The 27,089-nt window shown below is 35.5% G+C and overlaps 8 protein-coding genes across 8 annotated transcripts; 5 read left to right on the top strand and 3 right to left on the bottom strand.

Moving 5' to 3' along the window:
- Positions 1 to 1,957: 1,957 nt before the first annotated feature.
- Positions 1,958 to 6,031, top strand: C9374_011708 (uncharacterized protein; the record flags this gene model as incomplete). The annotated part of the gene is made up of 1 exon (XM_044687393.1): positions 1,958 to 6,031. One exon carries the CDS (start codon positions 1,958 to 1,960, stop codon positions 6,029 to 6,031), a length of 4,074 nt encoding a protein of 1,357 aa, XP_044542997.1.
- Positions 6,032 to 6,316: 285 nt separating this feature from the next.
- On the top strand, positions 6,317 to 9,106 carry C9374_011707 (uncharacterized protein; the record flags this gene model as incomplete). Its single annotated transcript, XM_044687392.1, has 1 exon — positions 6,317 to 9,106. The coding sequence occupies one exon, from the start codon at positions 6,317 to 6,319 to the stop codon at positions 9,104 to 9,106; it is 2,790 nt and encodes a 929-aa protein (XP_044542996.1).
- A 369-nt stretch (positions 9,107 to 9,475) lies between these two features.
- C9374_011706 (uncharacterized protein) lies at positions 9,476 to 11,335 on the bottom strand (the record flags this gene model as incomplete). The annotated part of the gene is made up of 1 exon (XM_044687391.1): positions 9,476 to 11,335. The coding sequence occupies one exon, from the start codon at positions 11,333 to 11,335 to the stop codon at positions 9,476 to 9,478; it is 1,860 nt and encodes a 619-aa protein (XP_044542995.1).
- A 347-nt stretch (positions 11,336 to 11,682) lies between these two features.
- C9374_011705 (uncharacterized protein) lies at positions 11,683 to 12,627 on the top strand (the record flags this gene model as incomplete). Its single annotated transcript, XM_044687390.1, has 1 exon — positions 11,683 to 12,627. The coding sequence occupies one exon, from the start codon at positions 11,683 to 11,685 to the stop codon at positions 12,625 to 12,627; it is 945 nt and encodes a 314-aa protein (XP_044542994.1).
- Positions 12,628 to 12,663: 36 nt separating this feature from the next.
- On the bottom strand, positions 12,664 to 15,204 carry C9374_011704 (uncharacterized protein; the record flags this gene model as incomplete). Its single annotated transcript, XM_044687389.1, has 6 exons — positions 12,664 to 12,776; positions 12,864 to 13,012; positions 13,117 to 13,378; positions 13,469 to 13,680; positions 13,772 to 14,108; positions 14,202 to 15,204. 6 exons carry the CDS (start codon positions 15,202 to 15,204, stop codon positions 12,664 to 12,666), a joined length of 2,076 nt encoding a protein of 691 aa, XP_044542993.1.
- A 78-nt stretch (positions 15,205 to 15,282) lies between these two features.
- Positions 15,283 to 23,826, top strand: C9374_011703 (uncharacterized protein; the record flags this gene model as incomplete). The annotated part of the gene is made up of 2 exons (XM_044687388.1): positions 15,283 to 15,620; positions 15,762 to 23,826. 2 exons carry the CDS (start codon positions 15,283 to 15,285, stop codon positions 23,824 to 23,826), a joined length of 8,403 nt encoding a protein of 2,800 aa, XP_044542992.1.
- A 67-nt stretch (positions 23,827 to 23,893) lies between these two features.
- Positions 23,894 to 25,630, bottom strand: C9374_011702 (uncharacterized protein; the record flags this gene model as incomplete). The annotated part of the gene is made up of 4 exons (XM_044687387.1): positions 23,894 to 24,228; positions 24,293 to 24,680; positions 24,761 to 25,207; positions 25,367 to 25,630. 4 exons carry the CDS (start codon positions 25,628 to 25,630, stop codon positions 23,894 to 23,896), a joined length of 1,434 nt encoding a protein of 477 aa, XP_044542991.1.
- Positions 25,631 to 25,972: 342 nt separating this feature from the next.
- Positions 25,973 to 27,089, top strand: C9374_011701 (uncharacterized protein; the record flags this gene model as incomplete). Its single annotated transcript, XM_044687386.1, has 3 exons — positions 25,973 to 26,160; positions 26,217 to 26,376; positions 26,442 to 27,089. 3 exons carry the CDS (start codon positions 25,973 to 25,975, stop codon positions 27,087 to 27,089), a joined length of 996 nt encoding a protein of 331 aa, XP_044542990.1.

Raw genomic sequence — 27,089 nt, 5'->3', positions numbered from 1 at the left:
TTTTATCATTCACGGAAGACCAAGAAAACTTCGAAACGGAATCAATACAGATGATTTCAAACGAAATTATTTCGAGCTCTGTCTTTCTCACGATAACAGTTCTGTCACTAATCAACAAGCAAATGAAGTGAAATTATTATCATTCCATCATCACGACGCAACGAAACAAAACGCTCAAAATACGAACGAATCATCCACTCCTTGTCGTCCCATGAAAACTCGTTTGAGAAATGAAAATATTACAATAATTTCGTATCCATCACCATTGAAGTTGTGGATGGAACTGTCAGTAATCAAGAACAGCCGAAAAAGATTTCAAAAACAAGCAAGATGAAAGAACGAAGAATGGCGTGTCGAAACAGTAATTCTGAACGGAATGAGACAAGTATGTGTACGCGTGCTTCCTCCTGTGGCTCATCGACGTGTTCTCTCGAATCTCAGCCTTCGACATCTGCCACTTGTCAAAACATGGTGGAACGCAATACAACTCCACTCTCCATGCTCCCTCCCTTAAATAACGAATTACTTGTCATGTATTATCTTCTCTTTCATTCTCAAAACCCCCTTGTAAACAATCTGTCAAACTTGTCGAGAAAATAACCTTTCCAACAATACACTTACAAGAAATAAATTTCAAATAACCATTTCAATTGTAATGAAACTGTTAGTGTTAGTCTTGACGAACACTCTCATTAGCTTTTGAAGGAAAGTATTGAAACTATTTTTGCCGTACGAAAATCACATCGCTCTACCCATTTCAATTTTTAAGAAAGTTTTTTGATTGTTTCTTTTTATTTCAAGAAAACATTTGACAAATAAGGGAACTTCCATTGGGTTTTAAAAATCCAAAGATAATACAGTATGACACGTTGCTAGTACCTCCACGCGATAAGGTACAAATTTGAATGACTATTAGCTTTAATTAACGAACAATAACAAAATCGTCGGATAATTAGAACTCCTTTTATGGAGATATTGTTTGAACGAGAAGGAATTATGCAAAAGGAGGCTACGACAGCGTTCACGTAATTGATGTTTATTGACTCGAAGTTGAGAGGTTTCTTGGATTTCAAAATTCAAAACAAAAAGATCATCCTACTCACATCTGCCAAATGCACAACCTCGATTTGCGGGAAGACCCAAAAAGATTCGACAGGGTATCAACACAGACGCATTTAAACGAAATTACTTTGAGCTTGCTACAATACCAACCTCCTCACCTCCCCTTTCATCCTCATCGAGGTCCTCTTCCGAGAATTCCACTGAATTTCAGATACTTTCTTTCCAACATCATGTGAACAATAATAATGAAGAAACTGAAAAAAACAAACGAGCGCTAAAGGAAGCATGCAGACCCTTCATGCATAGATTCAAGTCTTCCGACATGAGTCTTATTTCTTCATCAAAATCCAACTCACCTGATGAAGAACGCTCGAACTTGTTTCTTATTGAAGGAAGGCGGGATAAAATTTCAAAGCCCAAGACAACAATAAGAAGAAAGCAATTTGCCAATTTCAAGGTGACATCAAGTTACATGGTGAAAAGTTCTGTTCGATCTATTTGCATGTACGATCATAACACAAACAACTCTGGTGTCGCATGTCAACCATGCGACGTATGCAACAACAGCATGTATCAGTCACAACAACAGCATGATGCCATCGATCTACTTGTTTATCATTTACTTGCCGATTCTTTTTCATTGTTGTTTCCTCATCCACATGATCCTTCCGATTCTCCCTCGAGCTGCCAATTGTCATCTGCCTCAATTCAAACTAAACTTCTTTTGGAAAATGCTTGGAATTACATTTCGAAAAGGTGCTCGAAACTTGAAAATCAATTCCCACGCCACCTGTGAGAGAATAAAGAGTGTTGTAAAATGTTGATCAACCTGTCAACTTTCAAAAAATCTCTCATCAGAGAAATCCATGACGTGAATTGCCAATCAAAAAAAAATATGAGACATCTCAACCCCGAGACTCCTTCTCTTGATCACGAGAGCAACGATGGAGGACAGGAGCCTTCAACCGTCAAACTGTCATCTCCACCCCTCGAGAAAACAACTTCTAAATCGTTCGATTACGTCAATATTGAAATGATCGACAAGGAATGGATTTGTCCCATCTGTCTCTTACCTTTCTATGATCCTGTGGTTCATTCATTGTGTCAAAATACCTTTTGTCGTGATTGTGTGAGTTCTCTTCAGAAATGTCCAATTTGTAGTGAAGGTGAATTCATGTCAGAAAAAGTGTCAGTTGCAAAAATTGTTCGAAATCAATTGGACAAGTTGCAAGTGTTTTGTTCCATGTGTAAGAATGTTGTGAATCGAGGTGATTTGAAAGATCATCAAGAAAAGTATTGTCCTCTTCATGATGCATATGCACAAGTGGAACAAATGAAACGCGATTTGCAACAACAATTTGAAGAAAAGGTTGCCAAGTTGGAACTTGAATTTCAAGAAAAGGATGAAAAACAAAAGAAGGAAAACTCTCTCTATTTAGAAGAAGAAAAGAACAAACTAGTTCAAGAAAAGAATGAAATGTTGAAACAAATTGAACAAATGAAACAACAATTGGCATTGGAACGAAAAGAATTACAAGAAGAAAAGACCTCTCGTTTCAAATTAGAATACTCAAACAAACCCGTTCATTTGAATGTTGGAGGTCAAATCATGACAGTTTCATTGGGTCACTTTTTAAGAAATGAAAAAGAACCTGAGAATTTATTTGAGAAAATGTTCACAGGAGAGCATCCTTTGTATGAAACACCAAGCACTGTATTCACAGATAAGGTCTACTTTGTGGATTGTGATCTCTCTATCTTCAAAGAAATTTATTCATGGATGACCGATGGATGTGTGGAAGTATGTAAGACCAACAAAACTCTCAGAGCTCAAGTTATGAAAAAAGCAAAAACCTTCCAATTGTACAACTTGATGAAAGAGTTGGAGAATATTGAAGATGACGATGGTTCTTCATCCTCCAAGTTGAAAATGTCACAAATTGATTTCATGAACATGGTCAATTTGTCAAGATCTCAAAAAACCACGTTGAACTTGTCTGGAATGGATTTGAGAAGTTTGGTCATGCAAAATATGAATTTAACTCATGCTGAAATTATTTCTTCCAACTTTAGCAAAATGAATTTGAAAGATCTCAAACTCAACAATTCTATTTTAAATGGTTGTAATTTTTCAGGGTGTGACTTGAGCAATGTGGATTTCACAAAGTGTGATTTGAGAGATTCAAATTTTTGTGGAGCTAGTTTGAATTCCACCAATTTCACCAATGCTAATCTTCAGGGATGTATGTTTGACAAGAACACAAAGTTCATCTCAACCAAATTTGAAGGTGTGAATTTGACAAATACTTCATGGAAAGGAGTCAAATTGGATGGTTTTACATTTTCCAGTATTACTTTTTCCAATTGTGACTTGAGTGAAAGCTCTCTTAGCAGTTGCACATTCAATTCCTGTAATTTGAGTAACTCAAAGATTCTCTCTGCTGCTCTCTCTGAATGTAAATTCCAAAACACAAATCTTGAGAATTGTAATTTAAACGGATCCAAGATCAGTAATTGTTCCCTTAATGGATGTAATTGGGGGAAATCATCACTCACAAAGTGTGTATTTTCGAGTTGCTCCTTCAACAATATTGATTTTAGAAGTGTTATTGTGGATGAGAACACTAAATTTATGAAATGCAAAATTGATAATTGTAATTTAAAAGAGCGATCAGATATTACGCAAACATTTTCAGACACAACTCCATTAATTACCTGTGATGTGAGTGGTTGTGACATGAGTAATCTTGATCTAAGAGGTTCTCTTTTCCAAAATATTTCTGACATGAATATATCAAGCTCAAATCTTGAAGGATGTACATTCAAACAAGTCACTCTCCAAAAACTGAGACTTGATTCCAAAACCAATCTCTCTGGTTGTAAACTGGAACAAGTAGATTTGAGTGTATGTGATTTAAGCGAGTATAACTTGACCAAATGTTCATTTACTGGTTGCAAATTTGAATCAACTATTCTTCAAAACACCAATTTCTGTGGTACTTCCCTCAATAACTGCTCATTCAAAGATGTTGATTTGAGAACACTTGTTCTAGATATCAACTCTCATGCCACACAATGTTCCATGCAAAATGTGGACATGTCTGGAAGAAAAGACATGAAGAATCTTGTTGTCGGAGGAAATTTTTTCACAAATTCGAATTTGAGCCAATGTGATTTATCAAACTCTGTTTTGAAAGGTTGCTCGTTTACACATTGTCAACTCAAAGAAACCAATTTAAGCTCATGTGATTTTAGAGAATCTTTATTCAAAGAACTAGCATTTACAAAGATCATCGTTGAACAAACATCATTTTCTGGTTGTAAAATGGAGCAAGTGAATTTTGGGGAGATGAATTTGAAAGATTTTACATTTTGTAATGGTGTTTTGAAAAACTGCAATTTTTCATTGAGTGATTTATCAAACACCAATTTCTCAAAATGTGATTTGAGATCATCCAACTTTTGTGGCTCCAATTTAAACTCAACCAATTTCACAAATGCCAATCTTCAAGGTTGTTTGTTTGACAAAGAAACAGCATTTGTTTCTACTCAATTGGAAGGTGTGGCTTTATCAAATACTTCACTGAGTGGTTTGAAATTTGATGGAGTTGTTTTTGTAAAATATAATTTCTCCAATTATGACCTTTCTAACGTTGAGTTGAACAAGTGTACTTTTGATGGTTGCAATTTTGACAAGACTAAATTGGAAAAGGCAACATTCAGGGAATGCTCATTTACCAACTGTACCTTCAATAATGTTGATTTACAAACGATTGTTGTGGATGCTAATACTCATGCCACACTTTGTACCATGCAGCAAGTGAATTTATCTGGAAGAAGTGATGTGAAGAATCTTGTTACAGGAGGAAATTCATTCACAAATTCTAATTTGAGTCAATGTGATCTGAGTAACATGGTGTTGAAAGGATATTCATTCGTGAATTGTATTCTAAAAGAAACTGATTTTACCAGCTCTGACCTTTCAAACTCGAATTTAAGACAATGTGATTTGAGAGGAACGGAATTTAAACAAGTGAATTTTTCTTCATGCGATTTTAATGATTGTGAAATGGATCACACAACTGTTTTCAATGCATGTGATTTGTCAGGAGTGAATTTTGACAACAAATTGTTGAAAGGAGTGAATTTCATGAACAGTATTTTTTCTTCAGCGTCATTTAAAAACACAAATTTAAAAGGATGTAATTTACAAGGTTGTAATATGACAGGATGTAATATGAAAGGATGTAATATGAAAGGATGTACAATGAAAGGATGTAATTTACAAGATTGTAACATGAACGGAGCGAATTTACAGAATACTACATTCGAAAATAGTGATCTCAAGAGATGTGACATACAAGACTTGAAAGTGGACGAAATGAAAATTTCAAATTGCCAATCTGAGAATAATTTTTATGCAAGCACCATTTTGAATTCCAAAGCAGCTTTCTTGATATCATCCAGCCTCAAATTGAAAAAAGGAGACAAAGGATGTCTGTTATATCGTGGAAGTAGAGATGGATTCACTCCACAAGCATTTCATTCCAAATGTGATTCAAAATCACCAACTCTCACAATTATCAAATCAGCAGAACATAATCAAATCTTTGGAGGTTTTACCACACAAACATGGGACCACACTGGTCGATACAAACGAGATACCGAAGCATTTATTTTCAAATATCATGATTCAACAAGCACTTTTGAGATTTTACCTGTCACAAATTCTGATATGGCTATTTATACCGATTCCTCTTACCTTGCATGTTTTGGAGGTGGGTTTGATATTGGTATTGCAGACAAGTGTAATGAAAATACGAAAAGTTATAGCAATTTAGGATACAGTTACAGCATTCCTGAATCATTGAAAAAACAAAACTTGAAACAAGGAGATACTCCAGTTCAATCTTATTTAGCAGGATCTCGCAACTTCAGTGTCTCTGAAATTGAAGTGTATCAATTGTAACAATCCCAACCACAACTCAAGAGAAACTTTGAAGAGATTGTTTCTTTGGATTGAAGTGCCTTCTTCAGAGAACTGATGACCAGAAGCCATGTTTGTTCTGTCCATGATTAAACCCAACATTTCATTCGAACGAGCATGAACTGCTGTTTGCACTCTTCCAGATCCTGATTTGGTATACTTCGAACAGAGAATAAAGAGTGTTGTAAAATGTTGATCAACCTGTCAACTTTCAAAAAATCTCTCATCAGAGAAATCCATTACGTGAATTGCCAATCAAAAAAAAATATGAGACATCTCAACCCAGAGACTCCTTCTCTTGATCCATCAACAGAAGAGTCTGGCAAACAATCTCCTGCCTCTGCTTCAGTCATCACCAAAAACAACGAATCTCAGCTCGCAGAGAAAATAACTTCCAAATCATTCAATTATGTGAACATTGAAATGATCGACAAGGAATTGACATGTCCCATCTGTTTCCTTCCTTTCTATGATCCTGTGGTTCATTCATTGTGTCAAAATACCTTTTGTCGTGATTGTGTGAGTTCTCTTCAGAAATGTCCAATTTGCAGTGAAGGTGAATTCATGTCCGAAAAAGTGTCAGTTGCCAAAATTGTTCGAAATCAATTGGACAAGTTGCAAGTTTTTTGTTCCATGTGTAAGAATGCTGTGAATCGAGGAGAATTGAAAGATCATCAAGAAAAGTACTGTCCTCTTCATGATGCATATGCACAAGTGGAACAATTGAAACGCGACTTGCAACAACAATTTGAAGAGAAAGTTGTCAAGTTGGAACTTGAATTTCATGATCGAACTCAACAATTGGAACACAATCTTCTCGAGAAGGATGAACAACAAAAGAAGGAAAATTCTCTCTATTTAGAAGAAGAAAAGAACAAACTAGTTCAAGAAAAGAATGAAATGTTGAAACAAACTGACCAAATGAAACAACAATTGGCATTGGAACGAAAAGAATTACAAGAAGAAAAACTCTCTCGTTACAAATTTGAATACTCAAACAAACCCATTCACTTGAACGTTGGAGGAAGTGTTTTGACAGTTTCATTGGGACATTTTCTCCGCAATGAACGTGAACCTGAAAATGTGTTTGAGAAAATGTTCACTGGAGAATTTCCATTGTATGAAACTCCATGTACTACGTTTACAGATAAGGTATTCTTTGTGGACTGCTCTCCAGCAATCTTTGAAGAAATTTATCATTGGTTGAAATTTGGAACGATTGGAATGAGTAAGAATAACGAAATTCTCAAAGAAAATGTCATGAAACAAGCCAAGATGTTTCGTCTCGTTAATTTAGTGAAAGAATTGGAAATGTTGGAAGAGGAGAATGGTTCTTCATCAACCACAAAGAAACTGAAAGTGTCACAAAGTGAATTCACGAGCATGGTTAAAAAATCAAAATCTCTGAAAACTCCATTGAGCTTGTCTGGAATGGATTTGAGAAATCTGGTTCTTCAAAATATCAATTTAGCCAATTCTGAAATTGTTTCATCCAACTTTAGCAGAATGAATTTGAAAGATCTCAAACTCAACAATTCTATTTTGAATGGTTGTAATTTTTCTGGATGTGATTTGACCAATGTGGACTTTTCTTGTTGTGATTTAAGAATGTCGAATTTTTGTGGAGCCCAATTGTGTTCGACCAATTTCACCAATGCCAACCTTCAAGGTTGTTTGTTTGACAGAGAAACAGCCTTCGTTTCAACGAAATTGGAAGGAGCTGATTTATCTAACACTTCTCTCAAAGGTGTGAAATTCGAGGACTATTCCTTTATATCAATGATTTTTGCTCATTGGGACTTGACACAAGTGGAGATGAAGAAGTGTATCTTTGATGGATGTAATTTTGATAACACCAAATTGTTCAAGTCTTCATTCATAGCAAGCACATTCCGAAATATTGACTTTAAGAATGTCATTTCGAATGGTGACGTTTCATTCGCATCATGTCTAATGGAGAAGTGTAATTTTCAAAGTCATTCCAACGCCCTCTTTCAACACACCAATTGTTGTGGAACATTGTTCACAAATTGCTCGTTTAATAACGTGGACTTGAGAACAGTTTTACTGGACAATGGTACACGTACCACACAATGCACCATGCAACAAGTGAATTTATCAGGGAGAAGTGATGTGAAGTGCTTTATTGAAGGAGGAAATTCATTCACAAATTGTAATTTTTCTTCATGCCATTTTAATGATTGTGAAATGGATCACACAACTATTTTCAGTGCATGTGATTTGTCAGGAGTGAATTTTGACAACACACAGTTGAGAAGACTGAATTTCATGAACAGCAATTTTTCTTCAGCGTCGTTTAAAAACGCAAATTTACAAGAATGTAATTTACAAGGATGTACTATGAAAGGATGTAATTTACAAGATTGTGTTATGAAAGGATCGAATTTACAGAATGCCGTAATTGAAAATTGTGATCTCAATAGATGTGACATGAAAGACTGTAATATGAAGGGTTTGATTATTTCAAAATGTCAGCCGGAGAATGTCTTTCATACAAGCACACTATTGAATTCGACATCTGCTTTCTTGATATCACATAGCCTCAAATTGAAAAACGGAGACAAAGGACGTCTTTTATATCGTGGAAGTAGAGATGGATTCACTTCACATGCATTTCATTCCAAATGTGATTCAAAATCACCAACTCTCACAATTATCAAATCAGCAGAACATAATCAAATCTTTGGAGGTTTTACCACACAAACATGGAATGACAATCAGTGGAAACGAGATACCGAAGCATTTATTTTCAAATATCATGATTCCACATGTACTTTTGAGATTTTACCTGTCACAAAATCTGATAATGCTATTTATACCTATTCCTCTTACCTTGCATATTTTGGAGGTTCTGATATTTTTATTGCAGAAAAGTGTAATGAAAATACATATAGTAATAGCGATTTAGGACACAGTTACAGCATTCCTGCATCATTGAAAAAACAAAACTTGAAATATGGAGATGCCCAAGTACGATCTTATTTAGCAGGATCTTACCAATTCCGTGTCTCTGAAATTGAAGTATACCAAGTGTAACATTACAAACCACAACTGAAGAGAAAGAACATTTTAAGCTCTTCTACTGCCTGTTTAGCTTCAGCATGTCCTTACTTTGCTGCTTTTTGATAACACTCCAACGCTTTTGAAAATCTTCTTTAACACCATATCCAAATTCGTAAAATATACCAAGTTCACGAGAGTGAGTGTTGTGCAATTCACAGAGCTTGAACTAATGTACAAAATTAAGTCCCACCTTAGTTCATGGCAGAAGACGTAATAAATCACCAACTAATTTTTTAAATATTAAATAATTATTATAATCAATGGTTTCTGAAAGTGAAGTGTGTGTCAAAACGCTTGTAAAATTTTCTTGCAAGTCCAACAAATAAATCATGAATGTTGTTGTTATTGATTCAAATGTGTGACAATATAATTCAAGACCTTTTCATCCAAAACTTGACGCAGTGTCTCATATGCCTCTCGACTTTCCTTACTCCATTCATTCATTTGTTGTAGATCATGTGCCTTCGAATCAAGTCTCATAATTTTCAATAATTTTCGAACTTGTGTGGAGCTTAAATCTGTCATTGTCGTCGAATTAGTCGAATTTTTAAAATTCAAATCTGGATCGACATAAAATACAGGTAAATTCGAATGAATATTTTGAAGAGAAGCTAATACCTGTTGTGAATCTGAACCACTTCTTCCAATGACAAATGTCATCATATCATTGACATAATCAAAACGTCTGGCACTTGCTCTCAAAATTAAATCTGCACCCATGACAAATGCCACTCGAAGATATGATTTGGAATCTTGCAACGTTCGTGTTTGAGGATGTTGTGGCATCAAGATGGACAATGGACATTCTGAGGATCGTAAAAATTGTGACAAGGTGTTCGCAACTTGTGAAAAGCTCACAAATGTCGATTGCATACTTTCCCATGGATAAGAAGAAATGAATGGATCATCTTGTGAAGCGAGTTCACAAAGTAACAATCGTTCATGGGCATTATATGCTTTTTGTCCATCTTTGGCATGATCGTATTTCACCATTTTTGAATGAATATAAGCATCGTGACTGGGTGACATGAATCCTCCAACAATTTCCAAAGGTCTGACATGTTTTTCAAATAATTCCTTTTTCAATTTTTTGTTGGTTGAACACAATTCCTTCATTCGAAGTTCATAAAAATTTTCAGCAAAATCTTGAGCTTGTCGAAGCATGTGCAAGTGCATGTTGTGTGGAGGATTGAGTCCTCCGGTGGCAATTAACACGACATAGGCAGGATGATGATGAAGCATGGTCGAAGATTTTTGTGAAAATTTGGAAGCTTGTGTGGAATGTCGTAAATGCAAATTGTGTGCAATTTTTCGAAGTGGAATCCATTCATAGGTCGTGTCATAATCTTGTTGTTGTTCCTTCTTTTTTTGTTCTCGTTCTTCTTCTGCCACTAATTTCATGAAAGGTTTAATCAGAGGCGAAGATGGTGAAAAGTTTGCAAATTTAGCTCCTAAATTCATGCTTTTGTCTAATTTCAATACGTGACTATGAATATAATGTACAAGTTTTGGATAATAGGATTCTTGATAGAGATTGGCCACAAAACACTCCAAGGACATGATTGAACTTGGTTGTTCGATCATTGGAAAATTCCATTTGAGTTCGTAATTGCAAACAAAATCTGCTTGATATACTTGAGAACAAATATTTTGTAAAATAGTGTCGTGCATGGCTGTTTGACTGTAGACAGCGCTAAATATTTTAGAGTTGGGATAGCTCTGTTTCAGTATTTTGACACTTTCCAAAATAGTCAATCCCTTCTTGTCATTTCCTCCTAGAGAGGTAATAATTAATAAGTGATGATCTTGATGATTCAATAGTGATCGGGAGGTTTTATGTTCTTCATCATTTTCAATTTTAATAAATCGATCACTATTAGAAATTTCCAATAATTGATTTTGATATTCTTCCTCCGCTACAAGATTTAAAATTCCAATTTGTTTACAAATATCCTTCAAATATTGAACACAATGACTCGAAGATTGCAAATGTGTCGGATGATTGATCAATTTTTCCAAATGACATTTATGAACGAGTGTGTTAAAAAGCACATTGTGAAATTTCGAAATGGACTCGGAGAGATGTGAAAAATTGGTATCGAACCAGAGAATGTGAAATTGTGGAGGTGGATTTTCTTGGACAATTGATGATTGCCCTGTCGATGAAGAGGTGTTGGTAGATGGATGGGATAAGGAGATCATGTTCGATAGTTTTTGCCTTATTTTTTGTTGCGAGTTATTTTTGAAATTGTATTTGTGGTGAAATAAGTTCAGAATTCATGGAAGTGACCAACCGTGAATCGCTGAAGAATAACAACAAACGTGAATATGAAACAATTTCAATTTCCATGTTGAAGAATTGATTCCGATATGTTATTTCGAAATGGGATTCTTCGGAATTAGATCATCATGATCGAGCGGGTAGAATTTACAAAAAAAATTTTCTGCTAATTGTTCACTGTGAGCGTGGTCAAAATAGAAAGAATACAACAAGCAGTTGCCTAAGATCGAATTACTTTCAAATATTTCAAGACATAATCATTGAAACAATGAAAATTATAATTACCCCAGAGAAACCTCTTGTCAATTTATTCGAATGTAAATTTCCGAAAGATCTTCGGGAAGCATTAAACAAGTGGGATTTATCCAATAATTCTCGATTCGAACAATTTCAAGTGATGATTGAAGAAGATAAATACAATTCATTGAATGATGATGGCGATTCTTCAAGTAATGCCTCCACAAGGGAAATTCTTTTCAAAAAGTCCCTTAATCAAGCAGAAACCATTCGGGAATTGGCATTGCAATATTTGGCACAAGTAGGAAAGGAGGATTTGGGAGAGGGGTTACGTGTTGAGAAATTGAATTGTCATCTCACGGATATGAGTTTCATTCAGAGAGAATTTATGACCAATGAAGAGTGGTTGTATTCCAATTCGTTGAATACACGAAAATGTATGGATGAACAAATTGATTACGAGTTGTATGTCTCTGATGAATATCGAAAAGCAATGGCCTATTTGTTGTGGAAAGAGGAATGTTTGTATTATGCTGGACCTCTTCGAATTGAGAATTGTAATTTAAAGGATTATGGAATGGTGTCAGCAGCGTCAAACAGTGAGAATGATGACGTGAATACAGACTCTGTGGACGATGACAATGGAAGCCACTTCATGGATGCATGTTTTCATGAATTATTAACCAACATTCATGCACGACTTGTCATTGGAGGAAGATATGGGCAATATGAAGACAATGTTACTCCTTACTTTAACATGACCAAAGAATTGTACAAGCAATTGGTGTCCGTGACTAAAAAGAATGGATTCGAGGATTCGAGTGGTGACAAGAATCATGGGATTCACGTATTGTCTAGAGCATTCCTGTGTCACCTGCCAGCCTGTCGTTCAAGTCAAAATGTAGATCGCTCTTTCCTCATACTTGTTGTGGATCCTTTGAAGAAGTGTATCAGAACATGGCTTCATGAGGAATAAATAGAGGTATCGTTGTGTGTAGTTCATTCATGATCTTCACGAGGATTGTTGAAAAATACACGATCTCCAAAAGAATAAGGCACAAAATACTAAAATGTAGAGAATGGGAAATGCAATAAGGCTGTACTTCTTTGGAGATTTCATACCAGCTGTTGGATGGTTCAATAAATTATAGTACACATGAAATTTGTTGATCAATCGTTTTGAAATCAATTTTGAATCATTTTGAAACTTACCAGCTGTGAAAACAATTCCAACAATTGTCGCATAAAGGTAGGAAAACCATGGCGGAAAGAGAGAGGGCTTAGGAATGGTTGCAACTCCATTCAAGGATAAAGTGGGGCAGAGGAAACAATATTGAAAAGTTAAACAAGGAGCAAGCATACTTTGAATGATCAAATTGTTGTGAAATTTCATGATACCATCGATTAGGGATCAAAAGTAAGACCAGAGGTGTTAAAAAAAACCACTGACAAGCTGTCCACATACCTAAAGACGTGATGAAATTTTGTGTAAAATTGAATGGGTTTGATGACAAACAAAATTCCAACCAATAGAGATCCAATACTCAGTATACAAAACAAATACCAGTTCACATGAGAGAGGTTACTTCTCCCAACTTCAGTAATGAGATTCACAGATTCTTCGAGAGATGCATAACATGGCATCAAGCCGTTCCAATATATGGTTGAATCAGAATTTCCAGCACACGTGGTGCAAATACTTAAATGAATCATGTAACAGATGGTTCCTATAATAAGTTCCAATCATAAATTATAATGAATGAATAAATTCCATATGGTTGGTTGCTGTTGTGTAATTAACTCTCAAAAAAACATACCCAAAATAATTGAAAGCAATCCTTGTAGGGCTCCAAATAGACAATCACTTGGATAATGGACGCCAAGGTAAATTCTAGCTGCACTGGCGGCAATGACACTAAAGAAACAACATGGTATACACCAAATCCAAAATATCACGTCACTCATAGACTCTCCACTTGTGACACATCGAATAAAGTAGCACACCAGGAATGCATACACCACAGAACATCTAGATGTACAAGCCGAACCATTCAATATTGACGTTTCGATGTCAATATAGGGATTGGTTAAGTTTGCTGCTGTCATGTTTCAACACTTACGTTACTGCACGACTTGGAAAAGAGCTTGTCTTATCTTTTGCAATACATTTTGCTCGTGAGGCTAAATAAGGCCGTACTCGAAACATGAACCGCTTTGGTAATTGACTGAGCATACTCAATGTTAAAATTATCCACATGGTATAGGATGCAAAATGATCAATCCCAAGAATGTACAACACAACAGGAGCTAAAATTCCAATTTCAATTGTTGTCATTGCTGTTACAATCATGCTCAAAATGAAAAACACAATATTAGGTTTGAATTGAATTGTTGCAATTATTTTGTCGTCAAATGTTTTAAAATAATTCTCAAATTTTGGTGATATTCGGTACACAACTATTGAAATGAGTCACCAAGTTCATGCCATTAAGATCATGCATGAGAATATAAAGTTTGAAAACACAACCAAATGAACGACGTTGAACCTACATTTCTCATAATCACCCACAATGATTGTAGTTGAAGTTTCTTCCAAAGATGACGTTTCTTGTTTCACCAGAGTTGCTTTTTCATGGTTCTCTTCTTCAATAGAATGAGTGTCTGATTTGGAATCCAGAGCTTGTTGCGTGGTATCTTCACTTGTCATTATTGTTTCCATATTCTCTATTTTTCCATCCTCCAATGAAAAGCCACCCTGTTCCGAGGCGTTCAGTAAATGATGTTGTTCATGGTCTTCATGTAGACCATTCTCTTCTGTATTCTTCTCTCCATTATAATAATAATCAGTAATGACGTCAAAAACTCCATCCAATGATGAAGAGCTTCTATTATGAGGAGAATTTAAATATCCATCTCCCCTATTACCACTACTGTACATGATGATATTCCTGTCTAACAATGACCGTTCTAAATTCTTTTTTCTCTTTCTCAATTCCGATGATGAGCTAGTCGTGCTAATCGTTGTACCGGACGTTGTTGTGTGTGTAAATATTGAATTTTCCTTTGGCAGTTGAGAGGAGCCTCGTGGTTCCGATAACACCGTTTTACTGTTGTTATTTTGTGTTGGATGCTCTTCCGAGCTGGTTATAGATATTCTCGTTGTTGTTGTTGTTGTTACTTCTTCTTGTAAGGATGATGATGAAAAATCTTGTTGGGATGAAATGATAAGGCTCCCTTGTTCTTCTTCTTGGTTCGTTGTGGTAACCACGAGTTCTTTATTTTTTTCCAATAATTGGTCGTTCATGATGAAGAAGGACGTCGAAGGATGATGAACCGATTTGGAATTTTGATTTTCCGTTGATGAGTCTAAAGATGATGATATCGTTGGCTCCTGATGAGTGTTGGACAATTTTGGAGTGCTGTTCAGTGTCTCCGAAGATGAGATTTGTGAAGATTTGATGGTCACAGAGGGTGATGATGAGGAAATTGTTAATGTCGATGGAGATGAGGAGGAGGGAGAGATGGGTTCTTCTGTGGATGATGGCTGTTGCATTTTTGTAACGGCTAGAAGAAGAGGTATTTTGTTTAAAAGTTCGACCAATGTCAAATGTCAACTCTCTCATTAAAAAGAATGTCATCAACGACGAGTGGTTCAAACGCTTCGGATTCGTCGTCCTTTATCGATTATGCCTCTCTTTTTCATCATCAATGTTTTCTTGCTCAAGAAATTCCTCCCCAACAACAAGAACACTCTTCCGATCCTTCACACAATTTCACACAAAATTCCTTCTTGCTCGATGGAGATGTTTCACAACAACAAGTCGGCCATCGTCATCATCATCCATATGAATTTCTTCGAATTGGAGATTGTATTTCATTGTACACTGATTTATCATCGGGAGGAACATCGATTGCTGGATTTTTAAGCGTCGATGGAATTAATTTAAATTGTTCCGAATCCATCAAGGGGTATGTCTTTTGTTTCTTGAATTCCTATGAATATAGAATATAATCAATAACAATTTTAAACACATCATCATCACTGATGGTGAAATTACATTTTAAAAAATTGATGATTGTGATTTAATGACACTCCACATCACTCGATAGAAATAAGAAATATGTTCGATGTGGACTCATCGAAGCAACTCAATACGGAACGATCAATCCAAACTCTTCAAACTCTTCCTCATCATCAGGTTCTCAATTCTTTGTTCCCAATTTCGAACAATGTGTCTTTCAAATTTGTCATCCGAAAAGTTATTCGGCTCGAAAGGGTTTTCATCAATTCAAAGAAAATTTAGAAATTAAATTGGCTTCAGGAAAAAAGAAAGCACATCAGAATGAAGCTTCGAATTCATCAGAAATTTCTTCACAACTTCATCAATTGGAACAACGAATGGAACGTGAATTTCAACAAAACAAATTGGAAGCGGAGAGAAATTTGGGACGACCAGTGCTGTATGGTCAGGCTGTACAATTATTTCACATGCAAACTCAGAGTTATTTAACAGTAGCGAGAGAGTCTGCAGAAATGCAAAAAGATTGCATGAGACTTGGATTAGATAAGGAGGGATCAACTTATTCGTATTTTGAAATTTTACCTTACTCAAGTTTTCAACAGGATGGAGAGAATGTAAAACTCTCGGATCAAATTCGTCTGTTTAACAGAAAATCAAATCAATTTATTCACTTGTCATATTATAGATTTAATATGAGTGACGAAGAATCAGGAGTGATTCATCATCATCATCAAAATGAAACAGTTTCATATTCAGAGATTGCTTTGGCAGCTGTCAAATCATCGAAAAATAAGAACAAGTATTCGTATGATACTCGAAGAGAAGTGAATGTTTCGAATAGCACTGCGTTCACAAGATGGAGATTTAGATTATTCTCCTCCTATGCTCATTCTTCAATCACCAATATTGTAAACGAAAGATATTTGAAAGTGGGTGACATTGTTCGAATTTTTCACAAAGAATTAGATGGCTACTTGACTGTGAATGATCAGACAGGTCGTGTGAAATTACTAAAAAAGCCAGTGAATGTACTCGAATCCGGATTCAATAAGGACGATTTGGACACGACTTCTCAACAAAACATGTCCAATGGTTCGAATAGTGGTGTCAATGGCAGTGATAATTCCTCTTCCTCCTCACCAAATAATTATCTCACAGTTCAGACACTATGGAGAATTGAATATTTGGATCCAAGTCGTTCCTCGATTGTGAAATGGTCTTCTCTTTTTCGGTTAAGACATATTGCCTCTGGTAAATATATGATCATCCGTCCCATTCGAGGAATTACATTGGAAACAGACGATACTATTGAGGAGAGATTTGAAAAAGATTTAACGCTCGCAACGGATTCAGGCGTGACTGTTCAAGCCACTCCTCGAAGAACCTCTGTTCTACATTCTATGACCACACCAAGAACGTCACGTGCTGGAGGATTAGCTTCCTTGGTACAGGACAATTTATGGACGGTTCATGTGGAGAGTCATGACCAAATACTCTGTCAAGAATTTCCATGTAGTGTTTTTCAATTCACAGATTCGACAGGTGGAAAAAAAGGTAAAAAAGTTCAAACCAATGACTATTTTAGGTTGAAACATCCATCTACTGACTCGTGGATTCATGTTTCGAGACCAAGCTCACATTCCACCTATCAGAGAGTTACTTCTACCACTAAAATGTTTGAACAAGATGTATTCCATTTTAGTAAGGTTTCACAATCGGAGCTGGACGATGTATTGACCGTATCGAGTTACATTCCAATAATGAGTTATTTCAAGTCCAAGTTACAAGATGATTTGATTGAGAAATCAGACATTAAGCTCTATATCAATGTTCTCTCGAGCGCTATTAGATTTTGTACGATCAGTGAAGAGACAGATCCATTGGTGAGAAGTGGTATTCCAGTTAGAAATAGACAAAATATCATCAAAGAATTGGGAATCATTTCAATAGTTATGGACGTCATTACCATCTTGCTGAAAAAACAAATCACTATTGACGATTTGGCAATGATTTATGAAAAACCTGAAAAATTAATTTATTTTGACATTATTCAATATTCATTCCGTTTGGTGAGACAAGCGGTAATTGGAAACGAGTCCAATGGTTTATATATGGCTCAATATATTAACTTTATTCAGACACTGATTGAGCACAGCATTAGCGCCAGTGAGGCCTTGTTAGAAATTCTCTCGAACAATTATACCTTGTTAAACATGATCACGAATGATCAAATTGATTTCTTCGTCAAGTTACTGTATGAGATTCCAACGAGCGGTACACTTTCAAAAATTTCCGGTGTCAAAGGATCGAAAGGCCTCAAGAAGGCTGTGTATTTATCCTTCTTGACTAGCTTAATTATTTGTGAAGGAAAAACAGTATATAAGAATCAACGATACATTAGTGATTTACTTTTTGTGACCTATAAGGATCACATGAGAAAAGTTTTTATTGTTCCGAAAATTAGTTACAATGGAACAGTTGTCATTGAAGTGAACCATGACGAAATGGATCTCATTAGTTTCACAAAATCTGCAACAGACACGAATTATCCTGGATATTCGAGACCCAACTATGAACAGCTCGTCTTTTTCCAAGAGGAAATTAAATTGTTTGCTGCATTGTGTACCGGAAGAAATGAAGATATTGAAAGCACACGGAAATCTGTAGTGTCACTTTTCACCTATGACGTTGTGTGTAAATGTATCAGTGAAGAGAAATTGACAGCAGCAATTCGAACCTCATTTGTGAAATTATTGTTGCAATGCTTTGTGGACACTGAAAAGAGAGAGACACGACCACTCATTGAGTATACGAGAAAAATTACGGCACTACATCAAAAATCACAAGACACTCCTTCCTCAGAATTGAAAGAAGTTAAAGAATTTTTGCAGACATTTTTGAGTGATAAGGAAAACTTTGAACTTGATGTGGCATTTGACAAGAAGGACCACAACATTTTTGTGTTGAGCTTGATGAGCCTCTGTAAGCGAATGGTTGAAGTCGGTGTTTTGACTATTGCCGATTTTGAAGAAGGAACTCTTGCCAAAGCATTGTTCGACACGCTACGAGGAGACAACGACAAGAAGAATGGCGTTCCTCTCACTGAGGAAGAACGAATTATTCAATCTGAAGAAAATATTGCTGTCATGAAAATTAAGATTGAAATTGCAAACATTTTTCACATGTTACTCGACATTCGTCTTGATAAGCGAGTGACCAGTTTCTTACAATTTTTCTGGAAAAAGTATAGAGAAGAAGAAATTGAAACTGTTCTCAAGGATTATGATTTTTATTTGGTCGATACCAAAGAAGCTCAACAAAAGAGAAAGGAGTTCAAAACAGTGGTGCAAGACATTGACTCGAAGGAGCACGTCATGCTACAAGAAGTGTTGAAACCGGACTTGATTTTTACTCGAATGGACAAATTTGATATTCAACTCTTGTCTTTAACTCGATACCATAATCATGAATTAGCCACTACATGTCTGAGCTTGTTGATTCGAAAGTATAGAGCAGCTCAAGAATTATCTGAAACTTTGCCTAAAATTGAACTTATTGTTTCAAGAGAAATGGCCAAGTCCTATGATCAACTCTCACAACGTATTGCTGATCTCAGATCAGTATTTGGTTACGGACAAGGAAATTATATAGGTGTTCGAAGAATTACTGACCAAGAAGAAAAGAAAGTGTTAAAATCTCTTGATGAAATTACAAGCGATCTTGTCAAGAATGGTCATCGATCTCAAAGAATTATCAGAAATTTGTCTGTGCAAGACATTATCTTTTCCTTCCTTAAAAAAGATTGGATTGTCTCTTCTGAGATTCAAGAAAAAGGAATTGAACTGTTAACTTCTTTCGTGAGCAACAATTCAGACAATCAGAAAATATTATTCCCACACATGCAATTCTTTATGGAACTATTGGGAGAAAATCGAACATTGGATGGAAAAATTGTTCGCCTCTTGTGTGAAATGGTTAAAAACAATCGAGCTCTTTGCAGTACCGTTGAAGAAAAGCACATCGAGTTTTATATTGATGAAATTGCACAACAGAGATGCGCTTTCATGTTAACGTTTTTGCATGTCGTTTTAGGAACTACGGGTGGAAATCCCATCAAACGTAATCAAACCCTAATTACCAAACATCTCTTAGAACGAAAGAAGGATGTCATGATTCTCTTCAAAGACGAAGAAGGTCTAAGAGAACGTAACAATCGTATCATGAAAGGAGAGCACAATACTGAACCAGACGGTATTTTAAATTATCACATTGCATTGCTCTATTTATTAGCAGCTCTTGCGGATGGTAAAAATCGCGAAAGCGAACAAAAACTTCAAACACTCTTCTCATATGAAGAGTTATTGGAACAAGCATGTTCTCCATATACATTACCTGTATTGAGAAATCCTCTCATGAAAGTGATTGATGAAATTTATCTAAATGTGGAAAAACTTTCAGATGAAGAATCTGGAACAAAGAGCAAAATTAATGTTAATCATCCACTATTATTCAAACTCTTTTCAAAAATGATTCGTGAGCTAGAAGTTCTTGAAATTACCAATACTTTTGGAATTGATACTCCTCCGAGTAGCGGTCATGCAGTGTCACCCAGTCATGTTCGAACTCCAACGACACCAAGCAAGTTTATCAGTAATCCAGCTGCACTTCTCACACCCAGTAAATCCAAGCTGACAACAAGTGCTAAAAGAAGTTCCAAAACTTACTCGACTGCTGTGACAAAAATTACACCAATGGAAGAGGATCAAGAACTCTATCGAGTTGATAATTATTACCTGTTTGAAGTGATGATTCCATTTATTAGAGATTATTTCCATCTTCATTTTCCTCCTCCAAATGTCTCAAAAGAGCAGTTAGATATTGCTGAAGATTTGTTGCTTAAAATTATCGATCTTCACAAGCACACGATTAATCCAGAGCACAGAGAACGAGTACACAAATGCATCACTGCCATGTTAAAAAAGAGTATGACTTCTACAAGTCAACGTGCCATTTCACACTTCTTGTCCAGCAAGGCATCAAAAGCTAAAATTCAGAGGAATCGAATTCAAACCACTGCAAGTACCGAAAAAGATGAAAGAATTCACGAGACCTATAAGAAGTATTTGAATACTAGAATTATTTCCAAAATATTGAAACGAAGTAATTTCACTGATTTGGGATTACTCTTCTTAAAATATGATGGATTCATTAAGGTTTTGGTCACTGTGTTATTGGAATTGAATAATTTAGGTTTCAACAATACGAATCTGCAAGTTGGATTGTTTGGAATGGAAATTTTGAAAAACATTGTCTCTCAACAACACAGTGGATCAATTGCCAAGTTGGATTTGGTCGAGAAACAGGTTCCAGAAGTAGTCATTGAACTCATTAAGAGTCCTCATCATCGTATTGTGAAATCCACAATTGAACTTGCAGTACTGATTCTAAGTGAAGGCGACATTCAAGTACAACATCGAATTAACAAGCTGTTGACAGAAAATGACTCGTCGGACTTTTTCACATCAGTACGAGATCGAATTCGTTTATCCAAACTGGAAATTAAGGAACGTAAAAATTATCTCAAGAAGAAGCGAGAAAAAGAATTTGCACTCTCCAATCAAAGACAGGCCAAAAAAGAAGATACCGCACAAGATAATATTGAAGGAACCACCAATACGAACGAAGATTTTGTGGAAAAAGGATTCATTTTCAACATGATGGAATTTTTGAGATTACTCTGCGAAGGTCACAACACACAAAATCAGTTACTTCTTCAACATCAACCCAGAAATAGAACAAGTATTGATTTAATTTCTGAAATTGTGGATTATCTAGTTGCATTGGAAAAGAAACTCGATTCTGACAATGTTGACATTGCTGTTCAAGGTTTTAAAACATTAATTGAGTTTGTTCAAGGACCTGCCGCATTCAATCAAGATCTCGTTGGAACTTCTCGTAAAATTTATCCACGTCTCATCAATGAAATTATGTCAAAATCATACGATGACAGCAAGCTTACGAAACAACAAGAACTCGAGTTGAAAAAACAAATTACCTTGTTACTCATTTCACTTCTCGAAGGAAGAAACAAAACGACTCTTGAATTTATGAAAGCTTCGATTCATTTGGATGATTTTGAACATTTACTATTATACATTTCTCGATTATTACAATCACTATCTGGAACCAGTGGTGATCGTGACGATTGTGAAGAATTACTCGAACTTCAAAAACGAATGAGAAGAGATTTTGGAACACACTATTTGTATAATTTTGATCGTTCTTCGAAAAATCCCATTCTCGTCGACGACTACATGGAATCGAATATGGAAGTTCTTCGAGTTCAATTCGAAGATTTGGGAATGCATATTTTCTTCCTTCTCTCCATGCTCAAAGACACTGAAAATGAACTTCTCGGTAAAGCGAATTCCACATCACTCTCAACAATGGTTCAAACCATGGATGAAGAATATCGAAAACGTCGAGTCAGTAACTTTTTCCAAAATAATTCCAAAGAAGTTTCCTTTTTCCAACAACGCTCTGGAAGTATTGAAGTATTGAGAGACAATTCCATCGAAAAAGCTTACTTCCCCAAACCCACAATTTGTAATAATATCATTGACAAGGCAAGAAGTAATTATGTGCAATCCCTTCATGTCATGACACCTCAAGAAAAAGTCAGAAAATTATACAATGACACATTCAGTAGATTTTATGTGGAAATGTGTCACTATGAAAGTATGAAAAATCAACAAATCATTCCAAGTACTCATTCAGATGCAACAGCAAGCGATGACGAAGATGAAAGCGATCACATTGAAGATAATTTAGAAACTGGAGTTCTATTACCTTCCATGTCACTTGTCGCAGCAAAAGCTTTGCAAAAAAAGAGAAAAAAGAAAAAATCGAACCAAGCAAAAACTGCAACTTGGGAATACATTGCAAATTATTGGGACTATTTTAGATTTGCATTGTTTTTCCTTTCTGTTGCCATCAATGTCATTTTGTTAGCTTCATATAAGAGAATTTATTCTACAGATGCTGCTTCTGAAATTCCAGTACCAGGTGACACGTTTGACATTATTGCAAAAACAAAAACGACAGCTCCTCGAAGTTTGGCAAGTGACATTGTGTTGGTCATTGTTGGAGTGATTCAATTGATTTATTTAGTGTGCCTCTTTATTATTTATGCAAAATTATTCTTAACATTGGAAGTGAAAAAGAGATTTAAATTGAAGAGGAATGAGACATGGGATTCTATTCCTGTGAATCGCGAATTTATTGTGAAATGTTTTATTTACACTTTGAAAGACTCTCAAATTTGGTTTTTTGCAACTTACATTTTAGTTTCTATATTGGGACTATTGATTCATCCTATTTGTTATTCCATTCAATTATTTGAATGTGTATTTTTATTCAAATCATTGACCGACGTGTTGAAATCAGTGACTACGAATTGGAGGAGATTATTTTTCACAGGCATGCTCTTGTCCATTGCGTTATTCTTCTTTGGAACGTTGTACTTTTCATTCTTTTCTCAAGATTTTGTGACTTCCAAAACCAGTACCAAAACATGTGAAGACATGTTAAGTTGTTACGTGACCATGTTGGATTATGGATTCAGAGGAGAGAGTTTCTGGGAAGATATTTATCCTGTGAATAATAGTGTTCAGAGAGCAATTTTGGATTTAGCATTCTTGTTGCTCGTTGTCGTGCTATTGACAAACGTTGTGTTTGGTGTGATTCTCGATTCCTTTGAAGTTCTCAGAAATGAACGAGAAGATAGAAAGAAAGATATCAAGGACAAGTGTTTCATTTGTGGACTCGAGAGAACGAAATTTGATACAAAAGCAAACGAAGGTATTACTTTTGAAAAGCATGTGAAAGAAGAACATTATTTGTGGAATTATGTCTATTTTCTGATTTATCTTTATCAAAAGCCAATCACTGAATATACGGGAACAGAACAATATATTTACGAAAGATGTGAGGATAATGATGACATTAATAGTTTCTTCCCAATATTTAGATCTCTCTCTTTGGAACAATCAGAGCAGTTACAGCAAACCTTGAAGTCAGCCGTAGCCACAGCCTCAGCTACCAAAATAGAATTATCTTCCATGGATATGTCGAAAAAAGCCGGAACTAGATAGATCATTCTTTGTCAAGAAGAGAACCACTCAATAAATGTATTCTCGAATAATGGTGCAAATGAATAGTCTATTTTTTAGAGTCAATAACCGGGGTAGAACAAATTTGCACACATAAATCCAAATCATGTAAATGATTCACGAGATCGTTGTAAAATCGTTTTGGCACTCTTTCCATCAACTTGCAAACTTCACTCACCACTTCGTGTGGATTGGCATTTGGAATGACCTCATTTTGGATGTAATTTTCTTGTTTTCCATTCATTCGCAACAATTCGTCTCTCCTCAATTTCACAGCTGCATAGACACACAGAACAACCATGTGAAAACCTGTGGACAAGAAGAAATCCCAATACACTGTGGCAATTTGAATGTCCATCACACTACACATGAATACAGAAATGTCTAATCATGAAGTAGATAGATTAAAATAAATAATTTCAGATATTTTCATATGAAATTCACTTACACTTGAATGCCCAAAATCGAGCTGTTACTTTGTTCTTGTTAAAAACTTTGAATAAATCTGGATCATCAATTTGTATAAATGTGTCCACCAAATTGCAAGCAGCGTAGACTCCTTCCATGCCATTCACAGATGAATCTTGTAAAGAATAATTTTTGGGATTAATGTAGGTAGGAAAGACTTTTGTGCATAATCGGTCAAAACAATAGTATGCTTCAATTTCACTCATGTGAAGTATTAATAAAGAGCAAAATACAGTCATTCCCTGAATGAACGAATAGCGATCACCGTGAGTCAGTAAAAAGCAGTTGATAATTCTCTTCATCTTTTTGAATAACTCATCTTTGAGAAGTTTTTGTCTGTTTTTCGTAATTTTCCCACTCACCAAGTGCTAATCACGGTTCCATATTTGCATTTGTAATTTGTAAATAATAATAAATAAGGAAATAGTATTTTAAATTTTGCACGTACTGGAAAATAGCCAATGGTACGATCGATATCTTTCAAAAAGCTGCCATAATCTTCTGCTTGTGAACCTTTGGCTACCAATTGAATATAGTGATCCAAATCTACTTGTTTGATTCTCAACAATGCTAGCCAAACTTTTCTACGAATACTATTTTCTCTAAATGTTTTCTTACACTCGATACATTCCGAGTATTTCTCTTCAGACTCTTCATCCCATTCATCTTCATACATGAATCGTTTGGTTTCAAAATTTTTGATAGCGTTCAATAAATCATTTTCAAGGCGAGGTAATATTTCTTTCGAAACTTCCTTCTCTGAGGAATAGGCCTTTCTCAACTGTTCCTCACATTCTTGGACCTTCTCGTAATCACACTTTTCGGTCATGAACGTTAAAGTACAAGCCTCACACTTTTCTTTATATTTTCCGAGCAATAACGAGTTTTTGTGTTTCTATTGAAAATGTATGATGATGATAACAATAACGTTAGAAATTATTCCCGATGTTTGATACATTATTCGTAAATTATTTCCATTGATGATGCCATTATCAAATTAGTTACAATAAATTTCCAATGAATTAAAACCGTTTCAAACACGACTCACACATACCAATGTTTCTTTCGGTAATCCCTCCAATACAATTTTCTCTCTCAACAAATCCAAACACAATTCTACATTCGGTTCATTGACATTGGCCATTTGCAAAATTTGTTGATAGGAAACATCTGCACTCGACAACGGAAGCTCCTCTCTTCCTTCATAGGAATCATTCAACAGAAGAGAAGGAGTTGCCTCCGATCTCATCAATTTGTCTTCATCCCAAAACCTTTTGAATTCGTCTGTGAGTGTTCGCCGCAGTATTCTTGCTTCCATTTTTTTGTATTTTGAAAATCGTGGTAATAAAGGTCCTATGATCCTCATGAGGTTCTTGAAATTCTAAGGGAGGTAAACAAGTCACTGGAACTATTATATGATATTCAGATATGATATCGAAAATTCTGGAGATGTGTTGACTGTTGATCGGAGGTCAGGATATCGTTCTCCATAATTAAAAATTAGGCATCGCACTATGATCGGCTGTTATTTCAATGGAGCAGAAAGGAGTTTATTTCTACTTTGAGGTTTTCAGATGGTGGAAATTCCGTAATTACTTTTTTTGTTTATTCACTAAATTAGATTTCAATTAAAGGGGTTGAAAAGGGAAAAACAAAAAAAATGAATCAAGAGGAAAGGACCAACGAACTCCAAACGGCATGCCTAGCCATCGATTGTTTTCCAGATGAAATTTTAGCACATTCTAAAGTGAGAATTTACATCTTTTCACAAAATACAGACAACCTCAGAAATGATGAGGAGTTGACGACTGACATGTGGAAGGACACTCAACTCGTGGGGCTTTGCACGTATGTTTTTCACAGCATTCACAAGTGTTTGGATTATATTTGATAATATTCTCAAGACTTCATGTAAATTATTTGGATCATTCACCGAGAATTTATGTCACAAATTTACTCACTCGACAAGTGTGTTTTCATGCAAAAACTGTTTTAGAATTAAAGATTCAAGATCCGAAATGGATAAGTTTCAAGTTTAAAGAACAGGACTATACGGTTGGAATGGTACGTATTGATCTTGTTGACCTTTATATTACATTTAAAATTCTTATTTTGTTTTCCAAAATTAGAGATTGTTGGATGAAGATGACACACGTGAACAGTTCATTGCAAAATTCTCTGAAATTCTGCTTCACAAATACAGATCTGAAAAAGAGAATTCTGAAAATCGAAAACTTGAAATGCAGGTGGACAAGATCAAACTTCATGATAAAAAGAAGCGTTTTTCCTTAACTTCCATATTTAGGAAAAGCAAGCAGCAAAACTTGTCGCCTCGAGCAAGTATTGTTCCGTCGTCTGATCTTCAACATCCTGAAAATATTAGAATCTCAATGCCCAAAGCAGAAAACTTTAGTCACGTGACACATATTGAATACGATCAAGAAACCAATCAATTAGTCGATGTCGATCCCAATTCCAGAAAATCTCACGAACAAAAACGAGTTGAAAATTTCGATGAAATTCAACATATACCTCCCCAGTCGACTGAAACATATACTCCAGAACAACAGCAATCACTTCTTGAAGAATTACAAAAAATCGAAGAAGCATTCTGCGGCGCGACAGCTTCGAAACCTCAATTACCTGCTTTACCTCCAAAACCCGTATCTCGAAAATCAAAAGATGAGAACATTGAATTATTTAATGCAATTCGAGAACGACGGTCGAACATTGAAGGAGACTCTTCCACGGCTGGTGAATTATCGGACTTGTTTTGA

The sequence above is a fragment of the Naegleria lovaniensis genome (genome assembly GCF_003324165.1).
Source record: "Naegleria lovaniensis strain ATCC 30569 chromosome Unknown tig050, whole genome shotgun sequence".
Classification (NCBI taxonomy): Eukaryota; Heterolobosea; class Eutetramitea; order Acrasida; family Naegleriidae; genus Naegleria; species Naegleria lovaniensis.
This window is presented reverse-complemented; position numbering and strand designations above follow the sequence as displayed.